The 17,743-nt window shown below is 36.6% G+C and overlaps 2 protein-coding genes across 3 annotated transcripts; one reads left to right on the top strand and one right to left on the bottom strand.

The window, feature by feature from the left end:
• Positions 1-300: 300 nt before the first annotated feature.
• LOC107670844 (monocarboxylate transporter 12-like) lies at positions 301-11,456 on the top strand. Of its 2 annotated transcripts, XM_016463620.1 has the most exons (9): positions 301-457; positions 1,013-1,114; positions 1,712-1,937; positions 2,315-2,418; positions 3,066-3,209; positions 3,492-4,476; positions 5,421-5,680; positions 5,775-5,922; positions 9,726-11,456. In XM_016463620.1, the coding sequence occupies exons 3-8, from the start codon at positions 1,792-1,794 to the stop codon at positions 5,909-5,911; spliced, it is 1,776 nt and encodes a 591-aa protein (XP_016319106.1). In that variant the 5' UTR covers positions 301-457; positions 1,013-1,114; positions 1,712-1,791; the 3' UTR covers positions 5,912-5,922; positions 9,726-11,456. The 2 variants fall into 2 exon arrangements, with proteins under 2 accessions (XP_016319106.1, XP_016319105.1); XM_016463619.1 differs by lacking the exons at positions 301-457; positions 1,013-1,114 and having other exon boundaries at positions 1,645-1,937.
• On the bottom strand, positions 6,544-17,743 carry ifit16 (interferon-induced protein with tetratricopeptide repeats 16; the record flags this gene model as incomplete). Its single annotated transcript, XM_016463578.1, has 2 exons — positions 6,544-7,859; positions 17,078-17,743. Coding segments are annotated over 2 exons (852 nt in total), but the record flags the coding sequence as incomplete, so codon positions are not given.

The following is a 17,743-nucleotide window of genomic DNA, read 5'->3' on the forward strand; positions in this document are numbered from 1 at the left end:
ACTTTAGTGTAGATGTCAAATGATTTTTAAGTTGACAGCTAAATGTAGGCTACTGAGTTTGACCAAAGGAGAGCTTGAGTTGCTCGAGACGAACCTCAACAGACTGTGTCCTGAAAACGTCCTATTGAAATTCTATTAAAATAGTCGACCCCCCTGAAAGTCATTGTATAATATGCACAGGGTGGGGTGAGAGAGAGGGAAAACATGGCAAATATCCGACCCGGGACTGCAGTTAACGGTAGTTTAGACCTCAGACATGAAAGCAAGTAAGAGGTCCCCTGTACTTCCACCCGTTGGCTGGTTGTTTTCCGCCCTGTTGTTCTGTCCAAGCGCGCACGCCGCGCAGTGATGCAGAGCCATGTGCGCCAATGTGTTCCGCCACACTTTGGAGGAGCGCAGCGGTTGTTTTTGTTCCTCGTCTGCTCTAGATTCTGCACACTGAGAAGTGTGTTTCAGAGTAAGTTCGTTTCTCTTTGACCTCTTCAAACGTTCAGTCATGTATTTTGTTTGTTTGTATGTTGTTGAGAATTGTTCTCATCTGCTAATTCATAATTATTTGTCTAGCTAATGTTTTTTAAAGACAGAACATTTTATGCTTGTACCTGTATTGATCCAGAAAGATTATTTTTACATTCACTCTTCTGACCTCTCCTGGTTCCAACTATTCAGCTGGTTGCAATTATTCAGTACTCCATGTCTGTTTTTTGCTCTATGTTTATGAAGTGTTTATCACAGTTGTGCTGCTTATTTTTGCGGAAACAGTGATACATTTTTTCAGGATTTTTTGGTGAATAGAAAGTTAAAAAGACTGCATTTATTTGAAATAGAAGTCTTTTGTAACACTAATGTCTTTACTGCCACTTTTGGTCAATTTAGTGCTGAATAAAAGCAGTAATCGCTGAAAAATGCATTTAAAAAACATCTTACTGACCCAAACATTTGAACAGTAGTCTATTTTAAATGTTTGGGTTAGTAAGATGTTTTTTTTAATGACTATCTCTCATTTTTCAAGTTTCAGAAGATGTACCTTCAGTGAGGCGGTCTGTTGAGTCTTTAATTTAAAGACTGAGTCATCGCATAAATTCTGACTGTGGTTTAACGGACATAGATTGAGGTGAGTCTATACCAATCAAGCCCAGCACAAAGTTGTTTTTTCAATGTCTTTGTTCCATGTCTGATGATTTTAGCAATAAAGTAACTACTTTTGCCCCATTAATTAGTTTTTGGCCCTCTCTCTTGGAATTGATGAAGACACACTGTGTTCCTTGCCTCCCTTTGGACCAGACTAGTGTGTGTAGTAACTTGGTCACACTCTGTATCATGGAGTGTTTATGTGGCAGACTCAGACAGGCTCTAATTTCTTTATTTTGCTCTTACTTACTAACCATAGCATTCACACGTTCATGAGGGTGAGCAAATGATGACAAGAATGTTCATTTTCTGGCTGAACTATCCCTTTTATCTCAGAGACATAAGTGATACATTTTTAGTATTTAATCAAAAGCACCACAGTGTAATTTGAGGTAAGTTCACAATAAAAATTGAGATTTTTTTTTCACACAGACTGATTTAGATTGCACATACATTTTGAGAAGAAGGCTAAAGTTTAAAAAAAATGTCTGTTTCTCCTGCAGATTTTGCTTGATGGCATTTAGAAGCTCCTTATATATGAAAGGAAGAGAAAAACAGCAAGTAAATTTGTCCCAAACAGAGCCAGAGAGAGCAAAACCAGCTGAAACTGGACAGAAGAGGAAACAAGAGGCTGAAAGGAGTGAGAGAGTGAGGGAGAGGATGAAGAGAGGAAGCATCTTGTCCAGCAGAAGTCTAGAGATGAGTGAAAAAACTCCACATTCAGCGGCCGCTCCTGATGGCGGATGGGGCTGGATGATCGTAGCCGGATGTTTCCTCACCACTGTTTGCACACGTGCAGTCACTAGGTTAGTTCATGACTCCCCCAGGATCAGTTTTTTTTTTTACCTTACCTCACCAAGAATTAAGGTGATACCCTCATGCCACTTCAGTTTTTGCAAATTTAATGTGAGCCTAAATTAAGCTAAAAGCTGCAGAAATGGCCTTTAAACTCAACCAAGATTCTTATGTTCTCTTACGTTTTTAAATACTGAGCCACTAGCCAAGACTGAATTACTCATGTCTTTTAATATTAAATCATTAAATAAGCAGAATAACTACCCCAGGAGTAATACCCAGTTTTAGATGTTGTGCTTAAAAGGAATAAAATTAATGTTGCTCTAAGCACCAGAAGACCTTTATCATATTGCTTTCTCAAATCTGCACTTTCTCATGCTGGTTGCAGGTGTGTTTCCATCTTTTTTGTGGAATTCCAGTCATACTTTTCCAGAGATTATTCTGCAACTGCATGGATACACTCTCTGCTGGACTGCACCACAATGTTGTGTGGTAAGACTAATGCCAAAATAAAAAAAAAATCCCCAATGTTCTCTCTATAGAAAAACTCTCTGACTCAAAGGTGGCAGCTCAAACTGTATAAAACTATATTGATTTTAGGAGAACTTTGTTTAAAAAAAAAAAAGTCTCTGTTGACAGGTTTACAGTGCATAGTCCACTCTAAACCAGATTTATCTGGCTGCTGGTGAGAAAGAATGTTCACAGAAACACATTTTCATATTTATGTAAGGGCCTTGGTTATATCTTGTGGTATCTGTTTTTCACAATTCTTTTACTTAGTTTAAGCAGTTAGATATTATAGTATTTGTCAAATGTTTGAGATTACATACACATATCAATACATATTTATTGATAAATATATCATAAAGATAAACATATTCTTAAAAGAACTGTAAAGGTTAATAAAAAACATATGCAGATGTCACCTTAAGGAGCTAGCTTTTCCAGTGTATCTGTTGAAACACATTTTTAGGATGTTTTTTTTTTTTTTTTAATAAATTGTTTTAGAAGGCGGTGTCATAAATAATAATCTTTTATTTATTGGTATAGGTTGATATTGTATATTTATCAGTTAATATTCAATATTTATCTTGCTATCCACCACTTTCTCTTCATTCTTTTTCTCATTCTCTTTATAGCTCCACTGAGTAGTTATATAGGGAACCGCCTCTCTTCTCGTATAGCTATCATGTTTGGTGGGCTTCTTTCCGCTGCCGGCCTGCTGCTCAGCTCACTGGCCACCAGTGTGGAGTTCCTGTATCTCACACTGGGTGTTCTTACAGGTTTGATTCAGATTTGCACACATACAAGCATACAAGCTTTTATTTTAACTGCACTGATAATCATAATTTGGGGAAGCTATTGTAGTCACCTTGCCCTGCAATTATTATATCAATTTGCAACAAACTAGGCAGGCATGTCCGTAGTCATGTACAGGTGCATCTCAATAAATTAGAATGTCGTGGAAAAGTTCATTTATTTCAGTAATTCAACTCAAATTGTGAAACTCGTGTATTAAATAAATTCAATGCACACAGACTGAAGTTCCCTGATTCTCTGCACAGGTGTGGGATTTGCTCTCAGCTACACTCCTGCAATTGCCATGGTGGGTTCTTACTTCAGCGAGAGAAAAGCGCTGGCTTACGGGATCGCCATGTCAGGCAGCGGCATCGGAACCTTCATACTAGCACCCGCTGTCCAACTCCTCATTGAGCTCTTCTCCTGGAGGGGTGCGCTGCTCATTCTGGGGGGTTTGGTGTCCCACATGTGTGTCTGTGGAGCACTTATGAGGCCTTTGGAAGGTCAAAGCGGGAGACAGAAAGAGATGGACTTGGAGGGTGGCAAAAAGGTTGATTTCCTAAATGTGAAACTTGCTGATGCAGGGCACAATATGGAAGTGAGTGCACAGGAACAGAGATCGGTGGAGGTAAAACATACGAATATGGAAAAGAGTGGGGAAAATGAACATGCTGAGAATATGCAGAGCGATGGAAAAGAACGGATGGAGTCAAAGCCTTCTGATGCAAAGCAAACACACTCCAATGTGGAAATAAACCTTAGACAGGAAGACTCAGAGGACTCAGAGACTATGACCAGAAGCACAGATGAATGGGACAAAGAATCAAAGCCAAAGTGCTCAGATACAGACATCTCAGTCCCAGCTTTAGTACAATCAGGTGACTTGCCTTTGGACTGTTTGCCAACCAACCAGGAGGACACAACTTTCCCAGAATCAAACACTAACCACAATACTTTGGCACAGTCAAAAGTGGCAAACACAAAATTACTGAAGCAGTCCAGGGACAATGTATGGTCTATCATAAGGAAAACAGTATTGAGAGAATATTCCTTCCTGTTGATACCAGACTTCTTATTGATGTTGGTGTCCTTCCTGTTCCTTGCATATGGTTGCAGTGTGCCATTTGTGTATCTTGTGCCATATTCCCTGAGTGCAGGTGTCAGCCCTCAGCAGGCAGCATTACTCATGTCCATACTTGGAGTGTCAGGGATTGTCGGTACTATCACTTTTGGATGGATTGCAGATAGAAAGTAAGAGTTTGTTGTGATTTTATTTCTAACTCTCCCATAAATTGCAATATTATAGACATTTAAAGGGATAGTTCCCCCAAAAATGAAAATTATGTCATTAATTACTCACCCTCATGTTGTTCCAAACTGTAAGACCTTTGTTTATCTGTGGAGCACAAATTAAGATATTTTTGATATGCAATGCAACTGAAATGTTCCCAGACCCAGAAACGCAGTAAGGACACCGTTAAAATAGTCCATGTGACATCAGTGGTTCATCTGTAATTTTACCAAGCTATGAGAATACTTTTTGTGTGCAAAGAAATCAAAAACAATGAAAATATCTTAATTTGTGTTCCAAAGATTTGGAACGACATGAGGGTGAGTAATTAATGACAGAATTTTCATTTTTGGGTGAACTATCCCTTTAAGAGCTACATCTACACTAGACGCCTGTTAACTTGATAAAACCTGTGGAGGTAGGCATAAAAAATGTGATATTGTAATCTGTTTTTAAATTCATATTCATGTCTTCTAAGGTAGATTAAATCTATACATTCAGTACGATTGGAAATCAACCCTATCACCTTTTCTGGGTCCAAACGCTCAAACAGATACCAAAAGCAAACAACAAGCAGTGCTGATACACACTCACAGTGAGCTCTGTTTTCTCCATGCTGAAATCTTACCTGGCCACACAGTAATTCATATGTTCTGAATCATTAAAATATTGGTGTCTGGGACAGCATGAGACTTTAGTGTACACTGTGAGTTTTTAAAAGCTTGACTAAAAGGTGTGCTATTAATAGTGCTCAAACGGCTACTGATATACAATTCTCACTTGAAACAAAGTAGAGATTCCTGCACTACTTATTCAATGATACTGAACCACTGCTATTGTAATTCTTCACAATTCCTATCCTTCACACTGTGGTTTGATCTGTATCTATGTGTGTTGTGTTCAGGTGTTTGAGGCCATATAGGGTGGTGAGTTACATGCTGGCTGTGGGGTCAGAAGGGCTGAGTTGTCTCTTTCTGCCTCTGCTGAATGGTTTTTCCCTGCTCGTCCCCTTTTCTCTCATCTACGGCTGCTTTGATGGAGCTTACGTGGCACTTATTCCTGTGGTGACCTCTGACACTGTCAGCTCCACCCACCTGACCTCAGCTCTGGGAGTTGTTTACTTTCTTCACGCCATCCCCTACCTCATCAGCCCACCTATTGGAGGTCAGCAGATTTTCCACTCTCTATTTAACTGAATGATATGTAAATTAAATTAAACAAACTAATGAACTAAATTAGTGTTTTCTCTCTCTCTTAGGTTGGCTAGTGGATCAGACAGGTTCCTACACAGCTACATTCGTCCTCAGTGGAGTCGCTCTGATCTGCAGTGCTGTGATTCTGGCTGCTGTGAGAGTTACCATCCGTTGCACTAGAGGGAGCTCTTGCTTAAACTGACTCACAACCAGGTACAATGGAGATTTCTAAAGCAGTAGAAAAATACTGCGACATTGATGTCAAGAAACATGAAAGTGACCCTCCAGAGTTAAAAAGGGTTTTCACGTGTTCCTGATCTGAAGCTTAATATCAGTCAGAGTGATTGCCACAAATACATGCTCTTTTGTAGCATTAATGAACACAGAACTGACCAAAAGAACACACTGCTCTACTACTGAAATGCAGGATGCAGGATTAACCAATTGGTTAAAAGCGTGTTTGCTACAAAGGAAATTTATTTTGTATTTGATACTTATTTGTTATTTTAATGTGTCTCTCTCAGCTGATATCTGATTGGCTAGTCAGAGAAATGATCAGATGTGCTTTTCCCAATAGTTCCATGTACACTGCTTCATTCACAGCTCAGTGTTTTTATAATGTACACTACCGTTCAGAAGTTTAGGGTCTGTAAGATTTTGATTAAAAAAAAAAAAGTCTCTTACGCTCACCAAGGCTGCATTTGTTTTATCAAAATACAATAAAAAAGCAATATTATTACAAATATTGACATATTATTACACTTGAATTTTTATTTTAATATATTGTAAAATGTAATTTATTTTTGTGATGGAATAATTTGCTGAATAAAAGTTTTAATTTCCTTCAAAAACAAAAAATAAATCTTACTGACCCCAAAATTTTGTGACGTGTATACAGCTACATACACCACTGTAAACCTCACTGTCCTAAAAACATTTAAATCAAATGTCATCTTTTTAATGTCATAAATGTTATCGATTGATAACAATTGAGTTATCAATATGATAACTTGTGTACATATTTTATGTTAAATGTTTTCAATACTACGTTTTTAAATATGGCAAAATGCGATGGATTTTTTCTAATTATGCATCAATCTACAAAGCTTTCTTTGGACTTGGATATTCTGTGTGAGCCATTCAGAGAATGCCTTGGTGAATAGACTTTATGGATTGAAAAATGGCTAAATGTCAGGGAAACAAGAATAATATGAGATGCTATAGTATATATAAACAGTATCAGATAACCTGTATTTCATATAAAGATCATGGACAATATTCTCCCTTCGAAAAGAATTATGGGTATTCGACAAGAAGAGAAACAAATTACATGTAATCTCTTGATTTAAACTTTTAGAAAGTACATCAAATACCTTGTGACTCTGAACAGTACACATTTATTTGTATGTGACCTTGTTTCGTGCTGGAACACTGTTACAATAGATCATTTTCAGTTTGTCACAATGTATCTTCAGTCTCTCCATTGGCAAGCTAAAGTTCTTTGGAAAATGTGAAAAGAAAACATACATTTCTAATGTTTGAAAATCACTTATCTGTGAGAAAAGATTTTTAATTAGCATATTATTGCAAACAGTAAACACAAAGTTTCAAAATCAACAAAGCAGGCAGATCTGATCAAGTAGAAATGAGAAATAAATGAATCAGTGTTTTATAATAAATGTTTATTCTATTTGAAACAGCAGGACATGTAAGCAACACATCTGTATATCCACTTTTCAGAAATGAAGGTCTCAAAGAAAAGCAATTATAAAAGTGTTTTATATTCACATGTGAACAGTAGTTATAATTAAATGCAATAAGCAATGCAAGGGCTAACTTTACTTTGAGACGATCGGGATCATGTCTGACAACCTCCTCAAACAGCTCAATGGATTTCCTAGCCAAAGTCTCCCTTTCCTCACTGTCATCCTTCATCAAGAAAACCTTACATTTGTATAAATTAGCTACGATTCTAAGAACTGTAGTAGAGGTGGGAAAATTTTCTCGAACCCTTTCTCCGTCTTGAAAACATCTCTCTGTGGAATCTTCTGTAATACTGAAAAATACCCTGGCAATCCCTCCATGTTTTTGGTTTCAAAGGTTCTCTCTAATAAAATTTGTATTTCTTCATCATTGTTTTCTGCTAGCACCTCAGACTTTTTCAGTATTTAAAGGAACTGAAGGAACAAATCATTTAGGTCTATCACTATTGCCTTTTACAACTGCGCTAAAATTTCAGCATTCAGCTCTGGAGTGAATTCAGATTTTCTGTAACCCTTGCTCATTGCTATGGCAAGACCTTTGTGCCATTCCTTCCTTTCTGGTTCTGATTTTAAAGCCATCTTAAAATAATAAATCGCCTGACGCTTCTTGGACTTGTTGAACTTCACCAGCGTCCAGCCATTTTCTCCACTGACTTCAGGGTGTAGAGCACATCCAGGTGGAGCAGGATGCATTCCCTGAAGCCTCTCCACCTCTTCTAGGTATCCTTTGCTCTTATCCATCTCTCCCATAAAGAAGTAGACCCAAGCCAGGTTAGCCTTGTTGACCTGCAGCCAGACTCCAGCTTCTTTTGCTCCCTGCATCACACTTTCTGCTTTGTGCAGGTACTTCAGCGCCTCTGTGTTGAAGCCGAGAGTCTGTTGGATGTAGCCCAGCAGGTTGTAATGGTGAACTAGCCTGGTGCATCCCAGCTCTTAGATGTCTTGTATGTTCCTCTCTAACTCATGGAGCTCATTTTTATTGCACCCCAGATCCCAGGTGAAGTGGCACTCCAGCTTCTCAAGGGTGCATTTCAGAGGATAACTGAAAGAGAGAGCTTCATTAATGAACAGTAATGCACAAATGCTATTTTGCTTACATCACCCAATAAAGTTCACCTATTCTCATATAATGTCAGAGAACAGATTGGGGTCAAAGAACCCGTTTATTCTTGGTTTACGGTGACTGCAAATTCAGCATTTGAAGCATTTGTATTTATTTAGTGTTTTTGTTTATTTTGTGTATTTTAAAGTTACTTCAGTGTGAGCCTCTGTCCTTGTAAGTGTAACATGTATATGTGTCGGCAGCTTCAGCTTGTGAGGAAACTTTGGACTTCATGGAGTCTGAAGTATTGTCTGTTAAAGATGTACGACAGCAGACAATGCCTCACACCCCTCTCAAAAGTCCTGGGCCCAAATGAGTGACAGAAGCATAGGGAAAAAAAGTTTCATGATTGATATTCTGTGACAATCGTCCCTCAATCTCCAGAACAACTTCAAAAAAACGAAGAGAGAAGGACCTTGTCATATCATTATCCAGTTTGGCATGAAAAATGTACACAACGTGGTATGAAGGATCATACATGCACCGGTCTGGTTTCAAGGGAAAAATCAGCTTCAGAGAGGATTTTTGCAAGGACGACAGAGAGGCTCATGCTTGACATGGAAGCATGACAAAGAAGAACAACATACCTGCAAGAAGGATATGCAGTGATTAATGGTCAGAGAGTAACTGCTTCCTCCATGGTGAATGCAGTGATGTGACTGGTTTTTGAGCTGTAATTTTTATTTTTGTGAGGAGAGTACTGAAATATAAGGCACATAAACATCTGAATCTAGAATAAGAGGAATAATATCTGAAACTTAGCAGTTCTTTCATTGCAGTTCATTTCAGTTATTTGTCTCTTTCTCTGTTATCTTTAAATGGCACTTTTTTTTTTGTTGTTGTTGAAAGAAGCAAGTAAAAGTTAATTGTTTCTTTCGCATTCAACTGATGTAGATTTTGGAAGTCACAATGGGGTGGAGACCACTGATATAGATCAGTGGTGGAGAGAGACACTTTATTTTCTCATGGAACTTCCCATTCAGCAGGGGTCGCATTTTTGTTTAATTGATTACAATTATTGCAAGTTCAGGCAATAGTAAGGGCCATTGGATTATGGTGATTCTTGAATCTAACTTATGTAATTATATATTGATTAATGTTTATTGGTTACACTAACAAGGCCGCTAATAGTTTTTTTTTTTTTTTTTCAGAATATGGCTTTGATGACTGGAAGAACATATATGTCTTACAGATAAAATTATTATTGAAGGAGATTTTAATGCTGTTCCAGATGAAAGGCAGGATAGATATCCTACTTCTTTCAACACATTTAATCTGTTTTGTTAATGATTAAGGATGTCAAAATATAGAATTAACTGCAGAGAAGGGGTCATATTGAACATTAAAAGATTGGCAATAAAAGAAGGGAAACTTTTTTGCAAATACTAGAAAATCAAGGCAGTTAACAATCTTATCAAGATGACAATACCTTGGTAACAAAGATATTTTGAGTGATATAGAGCAGAAAGAATTTCATGTATAGTCAAAGTTGAACAGATTTTATACAGAAAATGCTAAAGGAGCATTCTTAAGATCTAGAGGCAAATGGATTAATAATAATAATAATAATAATAGTAATAATAATGTTTAGCGCCTTTCTACAAACCCAAGGATGCTTTACAATAATTCCACATTCAATACAATAAATCCACATTCACATGACAGCAAAATAAAGACATACATAAGAGAAAAAACACAGATCAGGAGACAGGTAAATTAGAATAGCACAAAGTGAAAAGATATGTTTTCAGGTGGGCTTTGAAATCCCGTAATGAAGCGAATATGCTGGGGAAGAGAGTTCTAGAGTGTGGGGGCAGCGATACAGAAGGTCATACCGCCAAATGATACTAGTTTATGCCGGGGAACTTGTAACAGGCCAGATTCAGAGGACCTAAGTGCACTGGAAGGGGTGTAGGTGTGTATGAGATCTGATTGAGGGGTGAGACCATGGAGAGCTTTGAATGTAATGAGGAGTATTTTGTATTGAATACAGAAACGAACAGGTAGCCAATGTAGTCTGGATAAAACAGGAGTAATGTGAGAAGATTTCTTGGTATGTGTGAGGACCCTAGCTGCTCGGAATATACTGAAGCTTATTTAAAGTTTAAGAGGGGAAACCTTGTTATTTCTTTCATTTAGAAAAACACAAACAAGCTTTAAAAACTATTAATAAACTTGGCAATAATAACCACATAAGTGAAGACACTGATTGAAAACACTCATTGATGATTATTTATTCCTTCTGATTTATAAATCAAGATTTAATAAGAGAGATGGTGATGTTTTCCTTTCTTAAAATATAAAGTTCCTATTATAGACAGTGATTTTAGAAAAATGATGGAAGCTGATACTGATAATTTAGAATTAGATATTGCTATTACTCAAATGTCCAAAGGAACGTCCCCAGGTATCAATGGGATTACAGTAGAAACGTTTTTGGCCCGAAATACGAATCCTAGTTTTTGACTAAAAGAGTAAAGCTAATTTATCACCATCTATGGAAGCACGGTTTAATTATTCTAGTTCCAAAGTCGAACAAGGACTAATTATTTTAGACAAGCTGGAGACAACTGTTTGCAAATAGACTTAAAAAAAGGCGTAGTTTGGCCTATAGTGCAACACAATCGGCTTTTATTAAAGGGAGAAGTATTCATATTAGATTAGTCCTTGATTATAACCTAACTATCTAATTCCTCAGACAAGTTTACTTTTCCACAAAAGCCACACGGATCCACTTCAAAATGAAATATTTTCTGTATAAAACCACTATTAACAGAGTATATTATTATATTTATTGTAGATGTGCTTTACGTTGTTGGTTGTCATCTGTCTTGTAGTGTATCATTTGTAATCATTCAAGCAGTCAATCAATCAATAAACAAACAACGTCGTCTGCGTGACTGCGTCCGCCTTGCTCCTGTAGTCAATGCCATCTAGAGTTTTGGCTGTTTTTTTTATGAATGCAAACATCACAAAGATGACATTAAAGATATACAACTTTGTATAGAGTACACAACATTTATCAACAATATGTACAATGTCATCTGAACATACAGAACAAAAAAAAAAGAAAGAAAAAGTAAAAATTGGAAGAAAGGACATGAGGGTAAGATATTAATTTATATTTCAATTAGAGTATACAAATTAAAGTCATTACAAATTGAGGTTGTTCTTCTCGCTTTCTTGTTTACAGAGGATGAAATAGTATTAAGATACATTTTAAATTCTTTCAAAAAAACAAGAAAAATTGGTTTGTTGTTGGTGAATTTACATTTGTGGATATAGAATTTGCCAAGAAAATACATTTAATTTATAACAAAACAAGCTTTGTTTTTATAGAATCAGAATCAAAGTGTCCAAAAATAATATCTTTAAAAGTAACCAATAAATCTTGTTGGATATTATCTTTAATAAATGTTTCAATATCTTTCCATACATGACCAAAATGTTTCTGTGGACAGTTTCTGTGTGAACTTGGCAAAATGAGCATCTTGTATCAATATTGGTTTTATATTTAATCATAAAATATTTAACAGGCTAAAATGTATTTATTATTTTAAAAGACACTTCTTTTACTTTATTGGTGAGAAAATATTTTTGTTGTAAAGACCAAATCTTTTTCCATTTTAAATTTTTTAATAAATTATTCCAGTAAAAGATTGCAGGAGATATCAAGATAATATATTCAATAAACAGGGATCTATCTTTAATGTTTCTATCTTTTTTTTCCAGAAAAACATATTTCAACTATTGGAGTGTCCATTGGCTCAGGGAAAGCAGTAGTTATAGTAGTAGATTGAGTGTAATTTTTAAAAAGCATACAGATTCCTGTTTGTATCGCTCCCATAACTATGGCAAATTCTTTGGGAGTAACTGGCATATTGTATCCTGAAAGAAATTCTGCGTAAGTCATTAGTAAACCTTTGTTGTTAAATAGCTGACAAACTAAAAGTAATCCGTTATTAAACCACTGATCAAAAAATAAAGTTCTATTTTTGTATAAAATATTTTGATTGTTCCAAATAAAGAATTTATGGGGAGTGAAATTATGTTTATATATTAAAGCCCATGCCAAAAGTACCTGTTGGTGGAAATTTGAAAGTTTGATAGGAATTTTTGATAAGTTGTAGTTGCACATCAGTAAACATCGTATACCTCCAATATATGAAAAAGTTTGTTGAGGGAAAATATTCCAGATGGAGTTTTGATTATTCAAATATTGAAGCCAATTTATTTTGAAAGTGTAATTTAAAGAACTAAAATCAATCAAATTTAAGCCACCTTTGTTATAAGAATTTAAAATAACAGACTTCTTCATATAATGGCTTTTGTTTTTCCAGACAAAATCTGTTAGAGCTCTATCAACCAATTTACATAGGCTTATCTACATAAAGAGATTGGGCCATAAGAGAGACGTGAAAGTCCCTCAGCCTTCGTGAGCAAAACTCTTCCTTTAATAGATAGATCCCTTTGAAGCCAGCAATTCAGTTTTTTCTTAGTTTTTTCAATAATCGGATTTAAGTTTGTTGCACATCTATTTTTTTCTTTAGTTATTTCTATACCAAGATATTTAACAGTGCCTTTAACAGCTATGCCACAGATTGAAGAGACATTACAACTTTTAATGGGAAATAATTAACATTTATCAATATTAAGGTTTAGACCAGAAGCTTTAGAAAATGACTAAAGAATATTTAAGGCTATTGAGATTTGAGAGGAGTCTTCTAAAAACAATGCTGTGTCATCAGCTAATTGACTAATGATTAATTCTGCATTTCCAACAGTGATGCCTTTTAGGTTACTCCTTTTAATATGTAAATTAAGAAATTGCACTGTAATTAAGAACCGATAAGGAGACACTGGGCATCCTTTACGCACATCACGATTTAGAGAAAACCTGGGAGAAGTACCGTTTTTTAGTTTAATTGAACTATTTCCATTTACATATAACATTTTAACCATCTTACAGAAATAATCCCCAAAGCTACTTGCCAAAACTTAACGGCACGGACACACAAACGGAACATCATTGTTCGTTGGATACTTTTAAAGGTTTAAAACGAGCTACTTTTCAGAGTCGTAGCTAAGCTATAACACCTAGTGTAGCCTACAATTGGTTAAATTCCTCAAATTATAGGTGGAACAAAATCAAATGAATAAATATTTTATTTGAAGTTATTTTGAATAAATTTAAGCTCAAAAGAGATTTTTTTACAAAAGGAAAAGGTAAAAACAGAATAAGAAGCTAGAATAAAAAAAAAATTAAAACAGCAGAAGAAACGAGCTGTTCTTTTTAGCTCCTGTCACCATTCTTTACTAGGCCTATATCTGGCTTTGAAAATACACACTGCTGAAATTATTATTAGCAATACATTTTCTGTATTACACCCTGATCCCCCTCCCAGTAGTTTCAGTTCTGCATATGTTTTCGTTTTTACTGAAAGACATAGTCGTTTACTCTCTGTGACAGTGGAGCCTTCACAAGCAACCTCTGAATGTTACTATTATTGTTATGTATTTATTGTTAGTTTGTGTTTATGTGTGTGTGTGTGTGTGTGTGTGTGTTAACGTAGCAAGCCTTTTTGAACCATGTAGCACACATTATGGCGCTGTCACACTTGTCCTGACATTTTTTTCCCCATGCACCTTATTTGCATCGACCAGCAGCCTGCGTTCTAAGCCTCGAGAAATGCTGGGAAATTAACCACTTTTCTGAGGACGTGGCAACTCCAACTCCTAATGATAGTGGTAAAAGTCTAGAGACTTGTTCCTCAAACATAATGCATAATGGTGTTCTGGTACAAAGTTCTCACGTGGTTTACCACAAATGCAAGCTGTTTTGTAGCATAATGTACATGAATCACTGTGTTGTAGTACCAGGTTTTACTGAATCAAACCAAACTCTTATTTTCACGACTATAAAGCACCATGGATAATCATTAGATATATTCCAGAAATTTTGTTTACAAGTAACATATGGATCTTTTGATGTTGATGCTTTTATGTGGGTGTGACCCGACTGTATTTCTGATTGGCTGTTCTGACATTTGAGGAGATTTGCATATTCACCATGTTATAATGAATATTTGAGCTAGTGTTTACAAAGTCAATCTGCCTTTAAAAAGTATTTTGTTGGTTCCACCTGTTTTTGCTGTTAGATATCTTCATCGGGCAATTTCAGATTCAGTGTGTATTCAAAATCAATTCGCCACTCAGAAATAGGAGATGAAGTCATTATACACGATAAAGATTTATTATGTAATTTTTCTTAAGTTCCATTTAACAAGTGATTTTTTTTATGGGATGGAAAATTACTGCAGTTTATATCCTTGAATAAAGACTTAAGAAATGTCCACTTGTCATTCTGGAAATTAATTAGACAGAGAAAAACTATTTATATTTATTTATTTATATTGTCCTGGGTTAAATGTTCTTACTTTGACATTCTTTTAAAATAGGTGTCGAATGGCCTAAATGGCTTCAGTCCTTCACACAATGCCATTAAATAGGTAAAGACCTCCACAGAGGTAAAAAGAGAGAAATATTAAATACATATTTTTACAAGAAGTTCAACAAGTTCTGATTTTCTGGCAGAGCACAATTTCTCCATTATAGTTTGTCCATCAGGTAAAACAGAGAGAACATCATCCGTAGTGATTTTTGAGGGTTGTTGCTAGGGGTGGAACGGTTCGCGGAAAAAAATCGAACCGTACGGTTCTCCACACACGGTCCGGCACGCGCTAGGACCGCGGTTCAACTTAAATCTGACAACGCATCTGTAATATGGTTTGCTTTAAATAACTGTTGATGGATGCGCATTCTGGCTTCCCAGTACATTACAACAACAGCGATGAAAAAAAAAGAAAAAGAAAAAAACCTTGGACAAACCATTATTCACTCTTGTTCAATGCGAATGCCGTATGCTGGAATATGAGCAGTCATTTATTACGTCATCACCTGGGTGCTGATAGCGCGCGCGCACAGGTGAAACCTGAACAGCACACGTTGATATCTGTGTTTAAACTAAACTTGTTTAAGCTTTGCCAGTTTAAATATTTAAGAGCCAGAGGACGCGAGCTCACGCGCTCAGTGAGGAGATTTGTGCGGGCACTCATCTGAAGCGCGCAAACCCGCGCCTCAGAACACGCACAAATATTAAACTCTCTCTGAAGTATTGTGTTTAAATGGACAAATTCACACAAAAATTTTGTCAAAATGCCCGTCTTGGTAAGTATCCTATAGCAGACAGTGCGTGCGCTCATCCGAAGCACGCAAACCCGCGACTCAGAACACGCGCAAATATTAAGCTCTCTCTGAAGTATTGTGTTTAAATTGACAAATTCACACAAAAATTATGTCAAAATTCCCGTCTTGGTAAGTATCCTATAGCAGACAAAGCCGGCTGAACGAACTGTATCAGTGCACTGGATCCGTGCATTCTCTTAAAGTGACAGCACTTTCTTAATATTAATTAAACAGCAACAACAAAGAAATCAATCACTGCTCTTGATTGAATAGCTTTTGTAACTTTAATAAAGATTAATCTTTAATTTATACAGTCAAATACGCAATGCTGTTTTACATTTCATTACTTTATTCAATTTCTGTACCTAAAAACTAATGTTAGACCTACCTAAAAAAACTGAAAATCACTGTTTATTTTATTTGTATCTTTATTCTATTGTATTTATTTGTGCTGTTGCTGGTAGTTAGATAGATTATTCTTATTTTCTTTATTTTTATTTGTCAGTATAGTTTTTCCCTAAACATAGCACATACCGAACCGTACCAAAACAGTGACTCTAAAACTGTGATACAAACCGTGAGTAAGTTGAACCATTCCACCCCTAGTTGTTGCATTAAAGCACATTTTAATCGTCAATATGAATTCTTTCCAGAAAATTCCAAATTTCCTCACAGCGAGGATTTTTGCCATTCATCCCAGTTTTTTAAGAATCTTAATGCTCTTCTGTTTGTCGTCTGAAATAGCTGGGATTTCTGCCACATTCATGTGAAAGTTGATTGAATCTTCTAACCATCTGCAGTTGTATAGATAGCAGGCATAACAATAGTAAATATACTGTTGGCTGTGGGGAGGGAAATCATCCATTCCTGACAGGAGCTGCTTGTAAATCTTATTTGCTTTCTCACTGTTGCTTGCGTACTTGTGCATTGATGCAAGGGCTACCGTTTCTCTGAGTGAGTCAGGATAATGTCTGACAACCTCCTCAAACAGCTTAGTGGATTTCATAGCCAATGTCCTCCTTTCCATGCTGTCTTCCTTAATATTGTAAACCTTCCATTTGTAGCAATTTGCCAGATATTTCAACACTCTATTTGAGGTGGGGAACTTTTCTCGAGCTCTCTCTGCTGCTTTAATAGCTTTATCTACAGAAATGGTTCTAAAATACCTGAAAATAATACCCAAACACTCCAGGTCTTCAGTTTCAAGAGTTTTTTCTAGTAAATCTTGCATCTGTCTCTCATTGTCTTCTCGTTGCACCTCAAACGTTTTTAGTATATAAAGGGATTGAAGGAACAAATCATTTGGGTCCATCTCTGCTGCCGTTTTCACCTGCTGTAGTATTTCAGCCTCCAGCTGTGGAGTAAATTCAGACTTTATATATGCCCTGCTCATGGCTATGGCAAGACTTTTGTGCCATTCCTTCCTTTCTGGTTCTGCTTTCAAAGCCATCTTAAAATAATCAATTGCCTGACGCTTCTTGGACTTGTTGAACTTCACCAGCATCCAGCCCTTTTCTCCACTGACTTCAGGGTGTAGAGCACATCCAGGTGGAGCAGGATGCATTCCCTGAAGCCTCTCCACCTCTTCTAGGTATCCTTTGCTCTTATCCATCTCTCCCATAAGGAAGTAGACCCAAGCCAGGTTAGCTTTGTTAACCTGCAGCCGGACTCCAGCTTCTTCTGTTCCCTGCTCCTGCATCACACTTTCTGCTTTGTGCAGGTACTTCAGCGCCTCTGTGTTGAAGCCGAGAGACTGTTGGATGTAGCTCAGCAGGTTATAATAGTGAAGTAACCAAGTGCATCTTTCCTGGTTCACATCTTTCAAGTTACTCCGTAACGCCTTGAGTTCATTTTTACTGTATCCCAGATCCCAGGTGAAGTGGCACTCCAGCTTCTGAAGGTGTTGTTTCAGGCTGGAGTTACA

This window comes from Sinocyclocheilus anshuiensis, unplaced genomic scaffold (genome assembly GCF_001515605.1).
Source record: "Sinocyclocheilus anshuiensis isolate Anshui unplaced genomic scaffold, SAMN03320099.WGS_v1.1 scaffold784, whole genome shotgun sequence".
Classification (NCBI taxonomy): domain Eukaryota; kingdom Metazoa; phylum Chordata; class Actinopteri; order Cypriniformes; family Cyprinidae; genus Sinocyclocheilus; species Sinocyclocheilus anshuiensis.

Bases quoted from the DNA above. Each gene is read 5' to 3' on its own strand.
- LOC107670844 (XM_016463619.1), top strand. From the start codon at position 1,645: ATGGCATTTAGAAGCTCCTTATATATGAAAGGAAGAGAAAAACAGCAA. The intron at 4,477-5,420 runs GTAAGAGTTTGT...TGTTGTGTTCAG, and splicing joins GGATGGATTGCAGATAGAAA to GTGTTTGAGGCCATATAGGG. The intron at 5,681-5,774 runs GTCAGCAGATTT...TCTCTCTCTTAG, and splicing joins CATCAGCCCACCTATTGGAG to GTTGGCTAGTGGATCAGACA.